Source organism: Mesoplodon bidens (assembly GCF_964165515.1).
Source record: "Mesoplodon bidens genome assembly, chromosome: 7".
NCBI classification, from domain to species: domain Eukaryota; kingdom Metazoa; phylum Chordata; class Mammalia; order Artiodactyla; family Ziphiidae; genus Mesoplodon; species Mesoplodon bidens.
Window position 1 is genome coordinate 111,917,227 of NC_138164.1, and position 20,837 is coordinate 111,938,063.

The 20,837-nt window shown below is 44.8% G+C and overlaps 2 protein-coding genes across 2 annotated transcripts in view; one reads left to right on the forward strand and one right to left on the reverse strand.

Moving 5' to 3' along the window:
- Positions 1-231: 231 nt before the first annotated feature.
- The window catches only part of TESMIN (testis expressed metallothionein like protein), a gene marked incomplete at its 5' end in the record, with an annotated part of 40,346 nt that continues 19,740 nt past the window's right edge, over positions 232-20,837 (reverse strand). The window contains 4 exons of the mRNA XM_081238876.1: positions 232-518; positions 2,223-2,398; positions 3,686-3,823; positions 7,943-8,045. Coding sequence (XP_081095002.1) covers positions 311-518; positions 2,223-2,398; positions 3,686-3,823; positions 7,943-8,045 — 625 coding nt within the window. The 3' untranslated portion in view covers positions 232-310. The remainder of the gene's footprint in view (positions 519-2,222; positions 2,399-3,685; positions 3,824-7,942; positions 8,046-20,837) is intronic.
- On the forward strand, positions 6,353-7,003 carry LOC308620039 (glutamyl-tRNA(Gln) amidotransferase subunit C, mitochondrial-like; the record flags this gene model as incomplete). Its single annotated transcript, XM_081239389.1, has 1 exon — positions 6,353-7,003. One exon carries the CDS (start codon positions 6,353-6,355, stop codon positions 6,761-6,763), a length of 411 nt encoding a protein of 136 aa, XP_081095515.1. The 3' UTR covers positions 6,764-7,003.

Consider the following 20,837-nt stretch of genomic DNA (forward strand, 5'->3'; position numbering starts at 1 on the left):
GGTCCTGCTTCCACCCTCCATGACTCAATGTTAGTGCAGACAATTCTCCCGGGATCACAGGAACACATGCTCTCTCCTGGGGCCGGACAACAGCAGTTATGTCATGCACCTCCTCAAAAATGGAGGGAGGCTTTTAATCGCCAAATCCCTCAGAGACTCTGAATAACCCCTTGGCTCCCTGATGCAGAGGAAAAGCTTGATTTTAATGATGAAGCTGTGGGTGCAGACCTGGCCTCATGGTCCTTAAAACAACTTTTCGAAACGAGTTTTCCTTCAGAATATGGAGACAAAATCTACATGCATGCACATTTCACCACGTTGTACTTGACTCAGTTTTCAACCCTTTGGATTTAAACTCAATATGGAGAATCTGCGACAAGCATCTCCCGAATTCCTCTAAGATCATCTGCTCTGCCAGGCACTCAGAGCAGCACTCCTTCTCGGCCTCTTCGCCCTGAGCCAGCAGGCAGGCGCACGTGGCTTCCACCACCTCCCAGGAGATGCATGAGGATGACTGCCTGTCAGAAGCAGACCAGTTAAAGGCCACGTTCAATCACTTCACTGTTTTTAAATACCTTTCATATTCAAGGAGACATGTTTGTCAAAGCATTGTAAAGAATGTCACCGGTAAATCTAATGTTGTCTTCCTAATACTGGAGGCTCTATTACCTGTCATGATATAAAGGACTGCTTTTAGAAGAATAATACAGAGGCCAGGTGAATCTGTAAGCTCCTAGACATCCCTCTCATGGCAGGTCCTAAATTTTCTCAAACTGAGATCCACTGACAAGCCCAGAGACCTGGGCTGCAGTATCAAGCCCACGGGCTGGGCAGCGGTCGAAGCAGCAGGAATCTCAGCTAAGACAAGCCATGCAGCCTTGCTCTAAGCTCTGTGCACAAGTCTGCCTGAGGAAAGCGGCGGTAGGACAGCTGCCCTGGGCACCGGCCCCTCCTCCCAGGGGCACTTGCGCTGCAGAGGCACAATGGCTCTGAGGACTCGCCTCCTAGGGGCCGTGCTGTCAGCATGGCCTTGCCTCGGAATGCCCCCTGGATCCCTGAAGAGGTTCTGTTGTACGGGACCAGCCACTCTCCCCACTGGGCTCAAGGGGCAACTGTGGCTTAGCTAGATAGTTGCCCAAGTCATGCTCAAACTGAAAAAATTTAGGAAAACTATGAAGTATTCAGAAGTGTTGGATTATGAAAATATAGATGTTGGGACTAGTTAAAATCTCTCTGTAAAGGCAATACACAATGACTTTTTGTTGCAGATGAAAGAACAGGGCTGTCCTCAGGTCAAGAGTCTTAACATTTTGAGACCAGACTCCAACGTATGGAGCCCCTATCACATTCCATCGGACACACAACATCCCCATGTCAGGCAATGTTTTCACATATAATTTCACAGAAGATGCAGCCATGTTTCCGTACATTTTTACCAATGACGACCTCTGCAGGTCACAGTGATGAGTATTTCTGATGCCTCGAACCAAATAAGCATGAGCTTGGCTCTTCTACATGTTATCAATTAATTAATGATATCTAGTACTTTATCATGACATGACCCATCACAGAGAACTCAAAGAAACGTTTTTAAGTGGATGAATCTAGTCCAATATATAATAAAATTATTACTCAATCTTTGAGACCTTCTAGGAGTATCATATGACCTCAAAATAATGAAATGGGAAGCCTCCCTAATCCCTTTCGTAAGGAACACAGCACACACCAAGAGTATCTCCCTGCCGTCACTTCCTATGGTAAAGAGTGGTTCGGGTATTTGCTGCCTAGAGATCATGCCCTTGCCTCCCGAGGTCCTGTAGGGACCTTCTGCTCTTGTACAGAAGCAAGGTTAACTCAGACGGTCAGGACAAAAAGGTCGAGCTAAGAGGACAAATAGGACCAAGCGGATTCGATCTAGGGTTGGTCAAGACAGAGAAGGAAACGGGCGTCTTCCTTCCCCATCCCTTGTCCCCCACCTATGGACAAACACGCCTTCTTTCCAGTGTGTAAACTGTTTTAACTCTCCTCTGAAATTTTCTTTTTTTTTTGGCTGTGCTGCACGGCTTATGGGGGGATCTTAGTTCCCCGGCCAGGGATTGAAACCGGGCCCCGGCAGTGAAAGCGCGGAGGTCTAACCACTGGACTGCCAGGCAATTTCCAACTCTCCTCTCAAAATAACCTTTTGAATTCCCCTATTAGGAGGGTTAGTTCAGAGTACCTACCTATCTTTTCTGAATTTTGGTAGTCCTGAAAATTTAGTTGTTGACAAATGATGGCCGCCTTCAAAACCTCCAATTTCCATATAGTTTGGCATGTTCATTAGTGTTTTTTGTCCTGGGCTTTCTTCATAATTTTTGCAACCGATGCATTTGCAAATAGAAGAACACATAATTTTGGCCTGGTAATGTAAAATGCTTCAATAAAATTAGGTTGTCCTACCATTCATCAAAAACCAACAAATTCTATTTGGATCTTAAATAACTGTTTATATCTATGTGTGCACGCACGTATGTAATCTGCAATTTTCATACCAAAGAAAGGCAGAAGTGAAGAGGGGCAGGTGGCTGTGATGTGAAGAGAGGTGGGGAGGGGCCCCCGAGGGCCGGTGGGCGGGTGTGGGTGTGAGCCCCGAGCAGAGAGTGGGGTCTCTCCCTCGTCCAGCGGAGCGCAGCGAAGCCTCCATCTGACCCTTGCTCTAGTCGAAGCCTGCCTCAGCCGGTTAGAGCACTCCAGCTCGACCACCCTCCTCCTTCAGCACCGAGCGTGTCGTGCTGGCTCTGCTGTTGCAGAGAACGTGTGAGTGCGTAGAACCTGAAACCCACCCGAGGCCGGGCCTGCGGTGGGCATTCTAGGGGGAGGCCCTTCCTGCTTCCTTGTGGGTGAACTCTGTTTCTCGTCACAAGGTTGCGTGACACTCAGGGCTGGGGACCAACCCCTGGCTCAGGCCCGGCCTGGGGGCAGTCAGAAGGCTGGCCTTGTGACACTCTGGTTTCCAGTTTCCTCTTAGTTTCAGCCCCTGGGGGTTTCCCTCTGTCCTTTCCAGCTCAGACATGCATCTAATGGGGTGTGTTTTATTCTGCACCTCTGGGTGTTTTGAATAGGAGGTTTTTCGAGATTGCTAGTCTGTTGTAATGCCAGACACTACAGGACATCAGCACTTTGCGTGGGCCACTGCCCGGCAGAGGAAAGTGGGCTGACACACCGTGTCTCGGCAGCCAGACGAGCTGCTTGGGAGCCGCCCTCTCAAAGCACCCAGGTGAATACTCACCTGAGGACAAGGCTGCCCCCACTACCCCACCCAGAGTGTCTCTGCCCTGCTCAGCAAGGAAAAGGCCTACCTCTGAGAGCCACCAGATGCTGGCCGCTGAGGGTAGCCCCAGCACCAGATCAGCAGCTGCAGGGCGGGCAAGGCCCTGGCACTGGGCACCCTCTGCTGGACACTCAGGGCGGGCTCGGGGGAGACAGCATGCTCCCAAAGGAGGCCTGAGCTCATTTACTTGATTCATAAGGCGTAATGCACATTTGAGAAACTAAGGTAGATTGATGGGTGCCCTTTTAGAAGCCCTGGAAGGAAGAAATTAAATTATATTTCTCCCTTTAAATTGAAGATTTTTTAACCACGAAGTTACTTAGGCCATATATTTAGCTGATTTTTAAAAATAATACTTAGGAATTGCTGACTGACCTCAAAGCATTCACAGTAATTATTAAGGCAGCCTGACCTCTTGCAATTACATCCTTTGTTGTGTCGAGGCTTAACGTCTCCCAATTTTCCTTTCCCAATTTTTGGTTGGAAAGCTTCCAGATTTCTATCAAGATATGCCTAAGACAGAAAATACAAAACTCCATCAAGTTATATTTTATTATTTAAAAATAATGTTCAGTGCAAGCTACCTGGCTTGCCCGTCACTGGATCTGGTTGTTACTTTAGGACGAGCCACGACGAGCAGTCTGCCTCATCTCCTCGCATCGCTGAGGAAGTGCATCACCTCCCCGCCATTTCGGGCCTCTCACTGTCGTGGCCTCTCCCGTGGCGGAGCACAGGCTCCGGACGCGCAGGCTCAGCGACCATGGCTCACGGGCCCAGCCACTCCGCGGCATGTGGGATCTTCCCGGACCGGGGCACGAACCCGTGTCCCCTGCATTGGCAGGCGGACTCTCAACCACTGCGCCACCAGGGAAGCCCCCCCATTTCATTTTAATTCATTTGAACACTTAAAGGTAGAAAATTTATGGACAGTAAAGATGTGATGAAAATCACTGTGTCCATGTGGACATATTTCCTTCCTGCATCTCTTGTACTTCTTTTCCTGAAATAGTTGGGATCACGGTACTCTGACACCAGCTCACGTTTGTCAAATGTATACTGTGTTCCACTTTCTGTGTGATTTATACGCGTTCTCTCATTTAATTCTCACAGCAACCTTGTGGAGGAAATACTACCACTGTTCTTGCTATCTGACTGATGAAGAAACTGAGGCACCGAGAGGTCAGATGACAGCGACCAAGTGATGGAATCCAGTTCCGGTCCCTGTGCTCACGTCCAGCCCCGGGTCTCAACCACCAGGTACCCTTCTCATACATCACGCTCGGCTTTTTATGGTGCTTTGTTTGTTTGACTCTTCTACCTGTCTGCTACCCATCTAGACTATTTTCAATGACAAGGTGAGGCCGTGCTCTTTATAAAGCTGTGCTGGAGCAACGCGGAAGGCGCAGCAGCAGCCCCCGTCCTCCCTTTCCCCTCACAGGTGAGCAGCGGGGATCCGGTCAGCACCAGGGCCCTGTAGGTCCCCATCGCTGCAGAAAGGCCTTTGCAGTGAGGCTGCTTTGCTTGTGTGCTTTTACTTTTTACTGCAGCATGAGGGATGGAGGACTGTGATGAATCTGAGCATGTGCGAGCCCCGTGCGACCCCCACCCAGACGAGGTCAGAGGACAGCCCAGCCCCCACCACGCCGAGGAGGCCCCTCCTGACTCCTCCCCATTAACACACCCGCGAGGGAACCTCTACCCTTACTGGGATTGCTTTAATTTTGCCTGTTCTGGAACTTCATCTAAGTGGAACCATTTGGTGTGTATTCTTGTCCACCTGGCTTCTTTCATCAGCACCGTGTGAGATTCTCCGGGCTGTGGCACAGAGCTGTGGGTCTTTGTTTTTCATTGATGTGTGTCACCCATTAGATGATACACCCCGACAGATCTATCCATTCTACCACTGAACACACGGCTTGTTTCCAGTTTGGGGCTATTATGAATAAAACTGCTGTGAACATTTTTGTACAAGCCTCTGGTAGACATGTACACTCATTTCTAGGGGCTCTATTTTTAGGAATGAACTGCTGGGTCACAGCACATACAAAGGTTTAGTTTTAGTAACTATTGCCAAACAATTTTCCAAAGTGCTGGTACCAAGTTACATCCCTACCAGCAATGCATGAGAATTCCAACACTGTTTTTTTTAAAAATAAATTTATTTATTTATTTTTGGCTGCATTGGGTCTTCATTGCTGTGCACAGGCTTTCTCTTGTTGCAGAGCACAGGCTCTAGGCGCATGGGCTTCAGTAGCTGTGGCTTGTGGGCTCTAGAGCGCAGGCTCAGTAGTTGTGGCGCATGGGCTTAGTTGCCCCGTGGCATGTGGGATCTTCCCGGACCAGGGCTCGAACCCGTGTTCCCTGCATTAGCAGGCGGATTCTTAACCACTGCACCACCAGGGAAGTCCCCCCAACACTTTTCAAATAGAACTTTTTATACTTTTAATTGCAGACAGTATCCTTTACCCCTGAAGAAAAGGCTACTATATTGAAGCTTAGATGCAATTGAAGCTGTGGATCTGCCTGTATCAAAATTGATATTTTCAACTGATTTATCTATAATTCAAGAGGCAAGTTAAAGTATTTTACAAAAAATAGACAGACCAACCATGGCACAGTATGAGAGCCTCAAGTCCACAGGGGATGGCCCTCAGTTTCCCTGGGTAAGTGAGAGGGCACCGAGACACGGCCCGAGCAGGTGGGCTGTGCTCCCTTCTCTGGTGATCTTTTGTGCCCACGGGAAGGGATGAAAACTGCCCCTAATGCATTTAGCCTTTAGCAGGTGGCCTGCGGGTCTCTCCAAGGTGCTGTCTGCCCCTAGATTCTCCCTTCACCGGGAAGCCAAGGAGAATAAAAATCAGCCTAAGTAACGATGGCCGAGAGCTTTCACCCAGCTTTCTTCACACACTGGACCATCTCCGCCTTTTCAGACTACACTCTTTGAACTCAGGCTTATCTGCTGCATAACACAATCCAAATTTCTAAACCCCAAATCAAGACAACGTGGAGGAGGACACTCTACGGAGGATGAGAAGGAGAGAAATGTGGACGCGGGCCATGTGGCTGGGCCTCTGGGCGTTGGCAGGCGGGCGCCGCGGCTTCACCTCCAAGGCCGATCCTCAGGGAAGCCGCCGGGTCACGGCCGAGCTGATCAAGCACCTGGAGTGGCTAGCGCTTGTGGACTTCGGCAGCCAAGAGGCCGTGGCACGGCTGGAGAAAGCCATCACCTTCAACGACCGGCTCCGCGCCGTGGACACGGACCGGGTGGAGCCCAAGGAGTCAGTTCTGGAGGACAGATGTCTGTACCTGAGATCCGACAATGTGGTAGAAGGCAACTGTACTGAAGAACTACTACAAAACTCTCATCGAGGTGTGGAGGAGTATTTTGTGGCTCCCCCAGGTAATATCTCTTGGCCAAAGCTGGATGAAAAAGAGCCCTACTCACACCGCTGAGTAGCTATTCTGGGAAGGGGTGCCCTCTAAAAACGTGGAAATGCAATGACTATTTTGTTATGAACACTAATGTTCCCACTTCCTTCAGTCACCTGAAAAAAGTGATGGCTAGGTATCTTTTAGTAACTAACTCTTCTGAAGACAGAATTGGGAAAGATCTAGCCAAAATAAGGCAAAGAGTCCCTGATGCCAACGGAAGTAGAAGGTATTGCCAGTTGCCAAGGAAATGGATCAAATGTACTCACAAGCTGTTCTGTATGGAAGACTTTATCCCCTCCCCAAAAGACTGTCTACCGAACTGCACTTAAGTGAATTTTTCTATTTATGTAACCGTTAGACATTGCATCTGATCACTATGTGACAACCTGAGTTGTCCTTTTCAGTTGCTGCTTCCATTGAGTTGAGCAGCCTTTTATCTTTACTGAACACCCTTAAATTTGTTCTTGGGTACCCACTTTGCTCCAAGCAGAGGGCTGACTTTCTGCTAAGGTTAGGAGGCAGCTTTGGGAGGTGGTGGATATGTTTATGGCCTTCATGGTTGTGATTTCATGTGTGTATACTTAACCCCGAACTCACTGAGTTGTATACATTAAAAGTACAGCTTTTTACAGGTCAACTGTATTTCAATAAAGTGGTTACAAAAAAAAAAAAAGACAACATGGATCCTTCCATGCTCTTAAACCAGACCCTTCTGGGACCCTGCTGCCCCCCTGAAGCCCTCCCATGCTGGTGGAGAATAAAGGTCTTTCTCCAGCTGCCACTCTCACAACTGCCCCTGGTCATGGTCAATACCGCCACCTTCAGGCATAGAGTCCTATTTAATGTATACTCTTCAACACTTTGGGTTTTCCCAATACTGAAATTAGAAATCTGAGGAGATCGTTTTGTGAATATCCCCTGTATTTTTAAATGCTTTCAGGGGCTTCCCTGGTGGTGCAGTGGTTGAGAGTCCACCTGCCAATGCAGGGGACACGGGTTCGTGCCCCGGTCCGGGAAGATCCCACATGCCGCGGAGTGGCTGGGCCTGTGAGCCATGGCCGCTGAGCCTGTGCGTCCGGAGCCTGTGCTCCGCAACGGGAGAGGCCACAACAGTGAGAGGCCCGCGTACCACAAAATAAATAAATAAAAATTAAAAAATAAATGCTTTCAGAATGTGTGTATTTAATGGAAATTTGTTACCTTAATGGCCTTAAACTGTTCCATTTCATGACGTAAATTGTTGTAACAATTATTATAATTGCAGTTGTTGCAAAAGTCCCCGCTTGCAAAGCAATCACAGTACCTGTGAATAAAACAACACAGTGTGTCAAAGGCACCACTGGGAGTAGTTGAAAACAAGCGTGCACACACCTACAGGGAGAGACACGCCTAGTCAACACAACTTTTAGTTACGTGATTCTCCTCTTTATGTGAAAATTAGATCCACTGGGATGATGCTCTCCAGTGACCAACACAGGAGAGAGAGACTCGTTAAAAATCATTGGTTTCAGAAAACAGGCATGTGCAGAGTAAACAATTTCCTGGACAATGTCCGCTGGCGTCCATTGTCTCCTGCCCCCAGTGCCCGCCGCCCTTCTCCCAGGAACACTGTAAGCTGGTGAGCAAAGAGCCACTTTCCCATCAACCATCCCAACCCGGCTGAAAGCGAGGTCACCTCTCGGCCAGACCTCGCCTACGAGAAAAAAACGAAGGGACCTAGAGGTGGACCCTGGCCCAGGCTTTGTGTCACTTTCATTCCATGTCAGTGGTGGAGAAAGGAGGCATGACTGGGTCGGAAACACAGGTGTGACACGATTGCTGTCACACTGTGATAACACATGTCATCCACGAGCAGAGTCCACGGGACAGCGTGCTGAGTAGACCCCGTTCCAGCACCTGCCCCCGGGATCCTGGAGTCAGACGGGCAGTGCCCGGCAGTTCAAGGGCAGTGCCGAGCACCTGCTCTGCTGCGTTTCCCTTGAAGACCTCTCAGCGTTTATGACTGTGAGCTGCTTTACATGCTCTCGTAGGAGCCTGCTCTTGTGCTACGCGACAGAGGCCCTCATAGGCCTGAGGTTTACACCTTTTCAGTGTGGGCGGGGGCAAGACACTTTCCTCAACTCCTGTAAAAATTCATGTAAAATATCCTGCTTGTAACCTGCGCCCTCGAGAGCCTTTGGGAGGCTCATCAGCCACTCCACGGCCTCAGCTTGTGACTAGAGAAGACCCACAGCGTTCTCTTCCGAGAGCATGATTCGTTGAAAAGAGCTTCAAGTGCAGGTCTGACATCAGCTCTGCTACTGGCTCCCCATGTTATCTGATCCAGGTTACCAGTCAGCGTCTGGAGGCAGGAAGCCCTGGCACCTGACCCCCCGGGCTCACAGGGTCACTGAGGGAAGGCCTGGCGTGCTTCCCACATAGCGGGTGACAGAGTGGTGAACGAATGCAGGAGGGCCTCTGCGTCTGGCTATATGGTGGACTAGGTGTTTGCAGAAACCTTCCTGTTACAGAGATCCTGAACACAATTATTTTAACATTTATTATTTTAATATTTTTAAATAATGTGTCAAAATGCATGTCAAACCAAGAGGAGAGTAAAGGAGATTGTCAGATGTGGAAAGATAAGGAACTATGAAGCCAGACATGTGAGCTCTGTAGCTGCCAAGTGTTGTCCTGGGCCCTCTGCAGGTCCTAGGGATCAAACGGGCCACTCCTGCAGCGGACAAGAGACAAAGTCTGAGCTACAAAGTCTGAAGCTACAAAGCTTCAGACAAAGTCTGAAGGTGGGAGTTGGATCAAAAAAACCCCATATAAAGTGTGAATCCTTGAAAGGCCACCTCCCCACAAATCTACTTCACAGAAGGAGAGCGTGGAGACACAGTACTGTCTGAGCCACAGATAGAGAACAAGGGGAAAATGTGAGAGTTTTTCCTGACCACTAGGATGGACAGAAGGGAGCGGAGACAATTACAGAAGATTTGGAGGCTGGAAAACAGAGGGGAGAGAGTTAATGGACAGCAGATTCAAGAACACTGAAACCTGAGCTAGCAAGAGAGAGTGGAGAAGCAGCTCTGAAGGCATGAATGGGTGGTAGGTACCAGGCTGCTCTGAAGTGGGGTGAACGTGGCTGAAATTCTCCTTAGGAGGTAGGGGGTCCCCAGGCTCCTTACCTTCCAGTACCTGACTGCTCCTCCACCACCATGGCAAGAGACTGAAATTACTCTCTGGGGTAAAACAACTGAGGACTGGGGTATTCTAAAGAACAAAAGGGGGAAAGGTGAATCTGAGACCCCCTAGGTTTTTCCACTCAGCCCTTAGAATTCTAGCAGGAGATTGGAAAGGCTTTCTCTGAGGACCCACTAGCTCAAGAGAAAATATAAAGAGTCTGACATTGAGATTCCCCAATAAGTGGCTTGGTAAGATCACCCTACGGTGAAGCCACAGGGAGCAAGCTCCCACCCACGTACCAAGAGCCCCCTCCCTTCTACCTTGTTCTTAACCATGAGCAGAGTGGCAGGCAAAGATCTGCAGACATTTTAGGGACTCATCCAGTCTGAAAGACAGGGGCCTAAAGAAACAGACTCTGAAGGGAAAAGAAAATGGGGCGGGGGACCAGGGGGCATCAATAGCCTTGGAAAGATTAAGAAAAGTTATTGTATCCAGGAAACAAGAAAACGACGCTAAAAAACACTCAAAGTACAAAAAATACATTATGTAACATAAAAAAGTAATCACAGGGATGAAAAACTTAACAGAAGATAAGAAAACAGAACACACATACAAAAAAGTAAAAAACAACAGGAGGAAGAAGAATGTAGAGGAGCATCAGAGGGTCCAACACTTAGGTAAAAAATAAGGGTTCCAGAAAGATAGAATTTTAAGAATGGAGGGGAGAAAGTAAGTCAAGAACATTTCCCAGCACTAAGGGGCATGGGTTCCCAGAGTGAAAGGGACCGCCAAGTGGCCAGAACAAGACACCTCTCACCAAATTTCAGAGCATGGGGCACAAAGAGAAGCTCCCACAAGGTTCTAGAAAGAATAAAATAGGTTTCATACAAAGGGCAAGAAAAAAGTTCATAGCAACACTGGAAACTAGAAGAAAATGCAGCAAAGCCTTCAAAATTTTAAAGGAAAATTCCACTAGTTGAAGGTGGAAATCCCATTATCCATCCAAAAGGATCACGTCAGTGAGAGGACAGACTATGACATTTTTAGACACATACGGTCTGAAAACATTCTCTCCCATCATTCTTGCTTGGGTAGCTACTGGAGGACGTGCCGCACCAAAATGATGCAGTGAATCAAATGAGGAAGATAATGGAATCCAGGAGCCAGGGGGTCAAACCTGAGGAAGAAGCAAAGGAAACCCTGGGCCTGATGCTGGAGGGAGGGCCCAAGAGAACTGTGCGGCAGGCCTGGAAACCAACCACTCAAGAGCAGGACAGTGACGGCTGCAGGAAAGGCTTCCTCCAGACCAATTCACTGAGTACCTAGTGTGTTGGAGCACGTTGAGAGAACAGTTACAGAAGCGGAGGAGAGTTAAGGGTTAAGTTAGTGTTAGGTACATTAGAAAACTGAGTATTGACTCAAGGGAAAAGGTAAAGAAGTGCAGGAAGAAAATTAATCAAGGCTCAGCAGTGAGGAGTGTTTTCATAGCCATAAAAAATAAATACTACTGATCCGACCAAGTACATCTGATGTCTGGGAACAGGACATGTGTGTGTTGGGAGGGGGGTTACGTGTGAGTAGCAAGAGGGAACAGAGCTAAATCCACATCATTTATGGCACAAATACAAGAGATCATGCCCAAACTGAAAAGCTAAGAAGTAGCAACACAAGCACGTTATTTAGATTTATGGAGGCAAATATTAAAAGATTTGGTTAAGGGGGCTTCCCTGGTGGCGCAGTAGTTGAGGATCTGCCTGCCAGTGCAGGGGACATGGGTTCGAGCCCTGGTCTGGGAGGGTCCCACATACCATGGAGCAACTAGGCCCGTGAGCCACAACTACTGAGCCTGCGCGTCTGGAGCCTGTGCTCCGCAACAGGAGAGGCTGCGATAGTGAGAGGCCCGCGCACCGCGATGAAGAGTGGGCCCTGCTTGCCACAACTAGAGAAAGTCCTCGCACAGAAACGAAGACCCAACACAGCAAAAATAAATAAATAAATTCATAAACTCCTACCCCCAAATCAAAAAAAAAGAAAGCCTTAAAAAAAAAAAAAAAGATTTGGCTAAGGTTTAAAAGTTCCTGGAGATCAGAAAATAAGGAACAATTGTCAGGGAACTACATTTTTTTGTCATAAGCCCTGTAGAATTATTTGGCTCTTTAAACTATGTGCATATGAGCTAGATAAAAATAATAACTAAATGAAAAGTCGGAAAGGATAAACTGAAAGATAAATAAATTAGATCCAGATTCAGCATAAAAAGACAAAAGTTAAAAATATGGAAGAGCGATTAAAAGAAATGGTCGCTAGTTAGAGGGGCTCATGTATGTCTGATTAGCATTACAGAAGGACAGAAAAGAGAAAATGGAAGAGAGGTATATTTGGAGTGAGGATATCTCTGAGTTTTCCAGAACTGTTGAAAGTTGTGGATCCTCAGATTTCAGAAATGTTATGAACCCCAAAAAGGCAAATAAAAAGAAAAATTGAAGACAAAATTGTAAAAAGACCAGAAGAAAAGACATTACCTAGACTAACCACTCACTTCGTGTTAGAAATAGTGGAAAACAGTAGAATAATACCTTCGAAGCACTGAGAGAAAAACTGACCATCTAGAATTTTATACCTAGTCAAACTATGCTTACTCACCAAGGTCCAAGCTAGGCATATTTCTTTTCTTGCACCCACACCTTGCTGGGTGCTTTTATTTATTAACTCCGTCCCCTCTACTTTTTAAAACTTTATGTTGAGGATTTGTAACTGTGTATCACCGAACCCTCATTTTCTTCTTCCCCAAACAAGAAAGGGTTTCTACGCTTGCTGCTTATCCTTCCTCATCTCCTATTCTTTCTTTAACCTACTGTGCTCGGACTGTCTTCTCCATCCCCCTAACTCTCAACCAACCTCCTTAACCAGAAAGGCAAGGACCTCTTCACTGCATTTACCTCTCAGCAGCGTGTGACACTATTATGCTCCAGAACCACATTCCCCACTTCCTATCAGACATTTCCACCCTATCAGACATTTCCACCTCCAACTCATGGTGTCCACACCTTAACTCCTGACCTTCACCTTCAGCCCTCACTGTGCTCACTCAGTAGTCTCTCTCTGCATTCATGGTGTCCATCCACCCAGTAACATGACGCCTGAGTCATTTCTGACGATTACCTTTCTCTCTTTTCTCACATCCAAGGGGTTACCAAGTCTACTGATTCTGGCTCAGAAATGTCTTTGCTAATTTTATTCTTGATACAAGTAAATCACAGTTTGTTGTAGTTTTAAAAAATGTAAATAAGCAAAAAGGAAAAATTACAATCACCCAGAATCCCACTCCCTAGAGATGATCATTTGGCAAATATATTTCAGAGTTTTTCTGTAAAACTATACATATTAAAATACATACATGTTGTTTGGTTACATATAATATTAAAAAAAGATCATATTCTATACACTGCTTCAATGTGCTTTTATCATGTAACAATGTCAGTAATCAATGTGACAGCTTGCTTTCATTACTTATCAATATAATGTTATGAGTGTTAATATTACATGTAAATAGATTTACATGCCATTTTAATGACTGAACAATACCCCATTCTATAGTGGCATCATAATTTAGTTAATAATTCACCTTATACTGAACATTCAGATTATTTTATATATTTCGGAATAATGAACAATACTACACAAGTGGCACTGGCCTCCTTCCTGTTCTGAGAACCGTGTACCCTCTCTCTCTTGCCACAGGGCCTTTGCACCTGCTGTCTCCTCTGCCTAGAACACTCTTATCAACCCACTTTCAATCTACCTCTGCCCCTTCATCCAACACCCTTCTTGTCCTCTGGGAAGCTTTCCTGGCTGTCATACCTGGTCAGCTCCCCCCATCGCCCTCTGCCCATTGCTGCTCCTTTCCACCATGACCTCCACATGTGTGATTGTTTTATTCATGTCTGTCTCCCCCACCAGACTGTGAGTGCTGAGAGGGCAGCGACCATAACTATCTTGCTCATTTCTGTCTTCCCTATTCCTGAAATCACAGGCATTCAAAAATACTTTGTGGAATGAATAAATGATGAGTGGAAAAAATGCTACAATGTGTATGTTTGAAATGTCTCTTAAATCTGTGGATATTTTCTTCGTTGCTACCATCTCTGCCCTAGTTCAGGTCATCATCATCTTTTGTCTATACTGTTGTGATAGCCTCCTAACTTTCAACTTCCTCCACCTTTTGCCGTTAGTGCTAATTTCCTAAAACATGTATCAGGCAAAAAGAAGCAAAGAAAAAGCGGTAATCAGAAAACACAAAAGTGGTATTGTGTATTTCTGGTGGGAATGTAAAACGGTGCAGTCACTGTGAAAACCTGTAAGGTGTTTCCTGAAAAAGTTAAACATAGAATTACCATATAATCTAGCAAGTCCACTTCTAGGTATACACCCAAAAGAAATGAAAGTAGGGACTCAAGCAGACACCTGCACACCCATGTTCATAGGCAGCATTATTCACAACAGTCAAAAGGTAGAAACAACCCAAGTGTCCACCAACAGATGAATGGATAAACACATGTGGTTTGTACATACAGTGGAATATTATTAGCCTGAAAAAAAATAAAGTACTGACACATGCTACAACATGGATGAACCCTGAAAACATCATGTTAGTGAAAGAAGCCAGACTCAAAAGGACAAATATTGTATGATACCACTTATATGAGGTGCCTGGAATATGAAAACTAAGAGACAGAAAGTAGAACAGAGGTTACCAGGGGTTGGGGCAAGGGGCTAATGGAAAGCTACGTAATGTGTACAGTGTTTCTATTTGGGATGATGAAAAGGTTCTGGAAACGGATAATGGTGATGGTTGCACAGCATCGTGATTGTAATTAATGTCACTGAATTATACATTTAAAAATGGTTAAAATGGTAAATTTTATGTTTTGCATATTTTACCACGATTTAAAAAAAGCAAGGTGCAGAGAGCATGTTTGAAATGCTGCCATTTTACTGGGGAAAGAAAAGAACTTAAATAAATTTTAAGACTTCAGAGGGAGACGCAAGAGGGAGGAGACATGGGGATATATGTATATGTGTAGCTGATTCACTTTGTTAAAAAGCAGAAACTAACACACCATTGTAAAGCATTTACACTCCAATAAAGATGTTAAAAAAAAAAGGCTTCAAAGAAAGGTGGTACAAATAATTCCACGTTTACCAATAATGAGACAAAGAATGCAAATGGATTTTAAAAGTCTATTAAAACATGGATTATTGGATTTGCTTTTTAAAAAGCCAACTATATTTAGATTACAGGAGACACACCTAAAACATAACTACCACACAGAAAGTATGAACATAAAGAGATGTTATGAGCACAACCTGCTAATACTAACCAAAGAAAATGTGGTATAGCAACATTAATATGAAATCAAAAAAACCCCAAATATAAAGCAAAAAGCAATAGGTTACAGAGATATATTTAACAGTTGATGGAATAATTCACAAAAAAGATATAACAATCATGAATTTGTATAAACCTTCACTATAGACTCAAAATATACAAACCAAAATGGAATTATAAGGGAAAAATAAGCAAATTCACAATCACAGTGAGAGGTCTTAATGCACTTTTATCAAAAACAGATAAATCACACCAAAGTTAATAAGCATTTAGCAGATTTAAAAAACAAAATTAACAAACTGGAGCTAATGGATAGTAGATGTACCTAACAAATAGAGAATATACATTTTTAAGTTAATATAGAATATTTAAAAATCGATCAGACATTAAGTCATAAGGAAGTCTTCATTAGTTTCAAAGCATTGATATCATATAGACCATATTATCTTACCACATTATAATTAAACATAAAAATTAACAACAAAAATGTTGCTTAAAATATATATGTAATACACATGTATGCATACATACATATCTGGATACTTTGAAATGTACACCTAAATAAGCCATGAGGTGAAGAGAACATTATAATGAAAACTACAAAATATTTTGAGTGAATGACAATGAAAGTAGCACATAACTCTTGGAGGATGTAGCAAAGCAGTACCTATAGGCAATTTATAGTTTTAAATGCATTTCCTCAAAAATCAAAAAAGATTGGAAATAAATAAGCATTTAACACAAAAAGCTAGCAAAACAAGAGAGTAAAATAATAAAGGTATGAGGGAGAAAATAGTAAAGAGTAAGATTTACTGTATTTCTGAAATAGGAAACAGAAAGACTAGCAAGAAAATCAATAAAACCAAAAGTTGGTACTCTGAAATGACTGACAAAACAGACAAACCTCTCATGAGACTGACTGAGGAGGAGAAAAGGTACAAATAAACAATAGCAGAAATTAAAATTAGAAAAATTTAAAGGCTATAACTACAGATACAGGGATAATTTTTAAAATAATAAAAGAATATATGAACAGGGATATATTAATAGACTTGAAAATTTAAAGAAATCAACAATTTTCAAGAAAAAATAAAATAACAAAATGAACTCAAAAAGAAACACAAATTTAGAGAGAGCAATAAGTACTAAATAAAATAAATGAGTAATCCATCTCATCCTCCACTCCAGCCCCCAAAGACGCCAGCCCAGAAAGCTTTACGCACAAAGTTTAATCCAACTTCAAAGAACTAATAAGTCCTACTTTGTCCAAACTTTTTCAGGGCTAGAGAAAAAGAAGAGGGTCCAGTGGGAATGGGCAAAACTGCTAATGCATTTTATTAGGCAATTCAGCACTAATACAAAAACCAAACAAAGAAAATAGGAGAAAGGAAAATTACAGATCTATCTCACTCATGAAAAAGATACAAAAATCCTAAGCAAGGGGCTTCCCTGGTGGCGCAGTGGTTGAGAGTCCGCCTGCCGATGCAGGGGACACGGGTTCGTGCCCCGGTCCGGGAAGATCCCACATGCCGCGGAGCGGCTGGGCCCGTGAGCCATGGCCGCTGGGCCTGTGCGTCCGGAGCCTGTGCTCCGCAACGGGAGAGGCCACAACAGTGAGAGGCCCACATACCGCAAAAAAAAAAAAAAAAAAAAAAATCCTAAGCAAGATATTGAAAACTAAATCTTGCAGTACATACAAAAGATGAAATTAGTACATCATGATCAAATTGGGTTTAATCCCTGGTCTACAAGGGTGGATGACCATTAGAAAATGTTGTAATAGATCAAACTGTAAGATTAGAAGAGGAAAACAATCTGATCATTTCAATGAATGCAGGCAAAAAGGCTTTGATAAAATCACCACTCATTTATAATATGAATTTAAAAAGAAAACCTCTTAGGAAACCAGGCATAGAAGGACACTTCCTTAGCTCGAAGTGGGCATGTGGCAGAGAAGGACCCACCCTCCCCTTACTCTGCCCCTTGACAGCAACTCTGGTTGAGCATGTGGTCAACTCCGCTCAATTTCCACTCCACTTCCCAGCTTCCTACCCGGTATGGTCTGACCACATGACTAGGTTCTGGCCAAAGGGATACGAGTGGAAGTGACTGTGGCAGTTTCCGGTTATGCCCTGGAAGGTAAGGAGTGTGCCTTCGCCCTCCTCTTCTTCTTCCCCAGTGGGTGGAATGCAAATGTGAGGGTGGCAGCTGGGGCAGCCTTCTTAGCCCACAGAACCGAACCACTCACCTGAGGATGGCAGAGCAGCTGATAAAGGAGGTGGAGACACTGATACTGATCAGCTGCCCCAGAGCCCTGAAATGGTTGTCATTTAGAGTCTTTGAAATAGTGTCTCAGCATGTCTTCTACCTACTACAGAGCATCTCTCAAAAACCTACAGCAAATATCTTATTTCGGGCAGGGTAAGGGAATTTTAGAAGTGTTTCTATTAAAATCAGGAGCAAGGCGATGCCAGCACCAGCACTTCCCTTCATCACTGCGCTGAGGTCTGAGCTAAGACTATAAGGCAAGGAAAAGGATGAGATAGGAAAGATACCATGGTCCTTCTCTGCAGGCAAGATGACTGATTAAATACAAAGGTGAAGGAAATTCACAGGTGGATCACTACACCTAAGAAGCGGGATCCATGCAAGGAACAGGACTAAGAACCCAGAACCAGACCCGCATGTGTACTTCAAACCTCGACAGCTGACAGGGAACACACTGCAGATCATGGGGGACCATATTAAGGTTTTGCAATAAATGGTGCTAGAAAATTAATTGTACCTATGGAAAAAATAATTAGATTCCTACCTAATGCCACTCAGAAAAATCCATTTCAGGTGCATTAAGGCCTCAATGACAAAAAGCAAACCTTTAAAACTTTTAGAAATAGTCTAATGGCACATCTGTGTAACCTTGGGATATGGACAGGTTTCTTAAACAGGGCACAAAAAGGCAATAATAATAAAGACATGTAAAACAACTAATAAAGACACGTGATAATTTTGACTACATTAAATTTAAAACTTCTGTTCATCAAAAGTCACTGCTCACCTTCAGCCATACGTATTGAGGGCCCAGTAGACATTGACCTCTTGCTAGACACTGGTGATACAGTCGTAAATAAGACACAGTCCTCCTTGTCATAAGACTTACGGTCGTGCTCTCTCTTGGGGTTAGAATGAGGGTCAGACAGGGTCGACAACCCATGTCTAGGGCTGGGATATACACCTTGGCCCCCAGCCAAACTTCCACTCCCTTCTACTACTTATGTGGGCTTCCCCTCCACACAAAATTGCTTTCCTCTCCTAATAGGCTCAGACTGGTCTGCTCCCGTTGGTAACAGCGATAGTGGCAGCCACAAGAAGAGAGCTGGGAAAGCATCACCCTCTGTGGTCTCAGGCTCCCCCGCTTGGTGGGTCAGTCAAGACAGAGGTAAGGGTTCCAAGTCTTCAGTGGAAGAAAATCTGACTGCCTGCAGTTTGATGAATGAGAGTGGATGGTGGTCTTTCAGGGCATGCCTCATTCCTGTGAGTTTACGCTTTGTCACCGGTACCATCTGCGGTCTAGGTATTCTCGTACAAGGTATTTCTATTGTCCCCCTTCTTCAGTCCACTCTCACCATTGCCCAGGAAACCACATCTACAGCCATCACTTGACGTTTGGTGGCCCCTCTCTTGGCTGTGAAATACCAAGTGAGCACCATCTGTTAAAGATGCTGTCCTTGAGGTACAGACTGTTTCAGTGCTGCCAGGCTGGCAACATTCCAGCACTCTGTGGGTAATCTTACTCTGTCACTTAACGAGAAGGTGATAATACTGTCAAGAAGATACCTGCGATACCCCGTGGTACAGTCACTTCTCACAAGCACATTGTATCCTAGAATTTTAGCTGTAGTGTTTGAAAAGATTTGAGATGATATATATTCGAAACTCATTCTTCATTCATTGGCATCCTGACAAATCCCCAGCTAGGAACACTTTAAAACATTGGAATAAATATTTGAAACGCTTTAGATGCATATTTGAGCTGGTAAAAAAAATTAAAGAAATGCCTCAGAGACCAAAAAATGAAAGAGAAGCAAAAACTCAGCGGGGTAAGCTAAAGCTGAAGCTTGCAGCTATCTTAGGGCTCTGCTGATCCCAACAACCAAAGGCTTTGGTTTTAACTGTTACAGGGAGGAAGAGGGGGGGATGACAACAACCATAATAATGGCAAACAGAACATTTACAATATGCCAGGCATTGCTCTAAGTGCTTTATACACTAACACATGTGTTTACATATATTTAATATATTTACATACATTAATGCTCAAGGCATGGGATCAGCTCCAAGATCTATACATAAAGCTGGAACAGTAGAAGGTCTGTACCCAGTGGAAGAATGAACTAGGAAAACTGCCCTGCAAAAGAAAGGGCAAGAAAAATGCATGTGGGCATTGGCTTGAGAGGAGGGGGCTCACTTGGGTTTGAGACCTGAATTCATATTAACTGTGTGGCCTAAAAAAAAAAAGTCTTAGCCAAAAATTTTAGGTTGTCCAAATTGAAAGGGCCACCAAGTCCCAAGTAGAAACAAATTCAAACTTTCTCTGAAGAAATGCACTCTCAAGCCAACCTCAAAGAATTCCCACATATAAAGTTCCAGTGATTATAATTCTCTCTCTCTCTCTCTCTCTCTCTCTCTCTCTCTCTCGCACACACATACACACACACACACACACACAGAGCAAATCACAAAATACATGAGGTAACAAGCCATAATGAGTGAAAGATCGAGAGAAGAAACAATCACCAGAATCAGATAAGCAGAGACTTTAATATTAGAATTATAAGCTATAGAATATAAATTAAGTATTATTCTAAAATATAAAAGAAGGGATCAAAAGTATAAGTAAGGAACAAGAGACTATAAAATTGACCATCCAGGGCTTCCCTGGTGGCGCAGTCATTGAGAGTCCACCTGCCGATGCAGGGGACACAGGTTCGTGCCCTGGTCCGGGAAGATCCCACGTGCCGCGGAGCGGCTGGGCCCGTGAGCCATGGCCGCTGAGCCTGCGCGTCCGGAGCCTGTGCTCCGCAGTGGGAGAGGCCACAACAGTGAGAGGCCCGTGTACCGAAAAAAAAAAAAAAAAAAGACCATCCAGATTTGACCTTCTACTCCACAGAATTCTGGTTAATTCATTCTAGTTAATTAATTAATCCAATTAACCAGAGGCAAAGGCCATTTGAAGAAGCAATATTGGAGACTACCCAATCTATGATTAAAATCTTGATTTAGTATTGATTAGGGTGAAAAATTAGATAGTATAGCTGCTCCCTACAAGTCCCACCCAGTATCTCAGCAAAAATGGAGTTGGGGGGCTTCTCTGGTGGCGCAGCAGTTGAGAGTCCGCCTGCCGATGCAGGGGACACGGGTTCGTGCCCCGGTCTGGGAAGATCCCACATGCCGCAGAGCGGCTGGGCCCGTGAGCCATGGCCGCTGAGCCTGTGCGTCCGGAGCCTGTGCTCCGCAACGGGAGAGGCCACAACAGTGAGA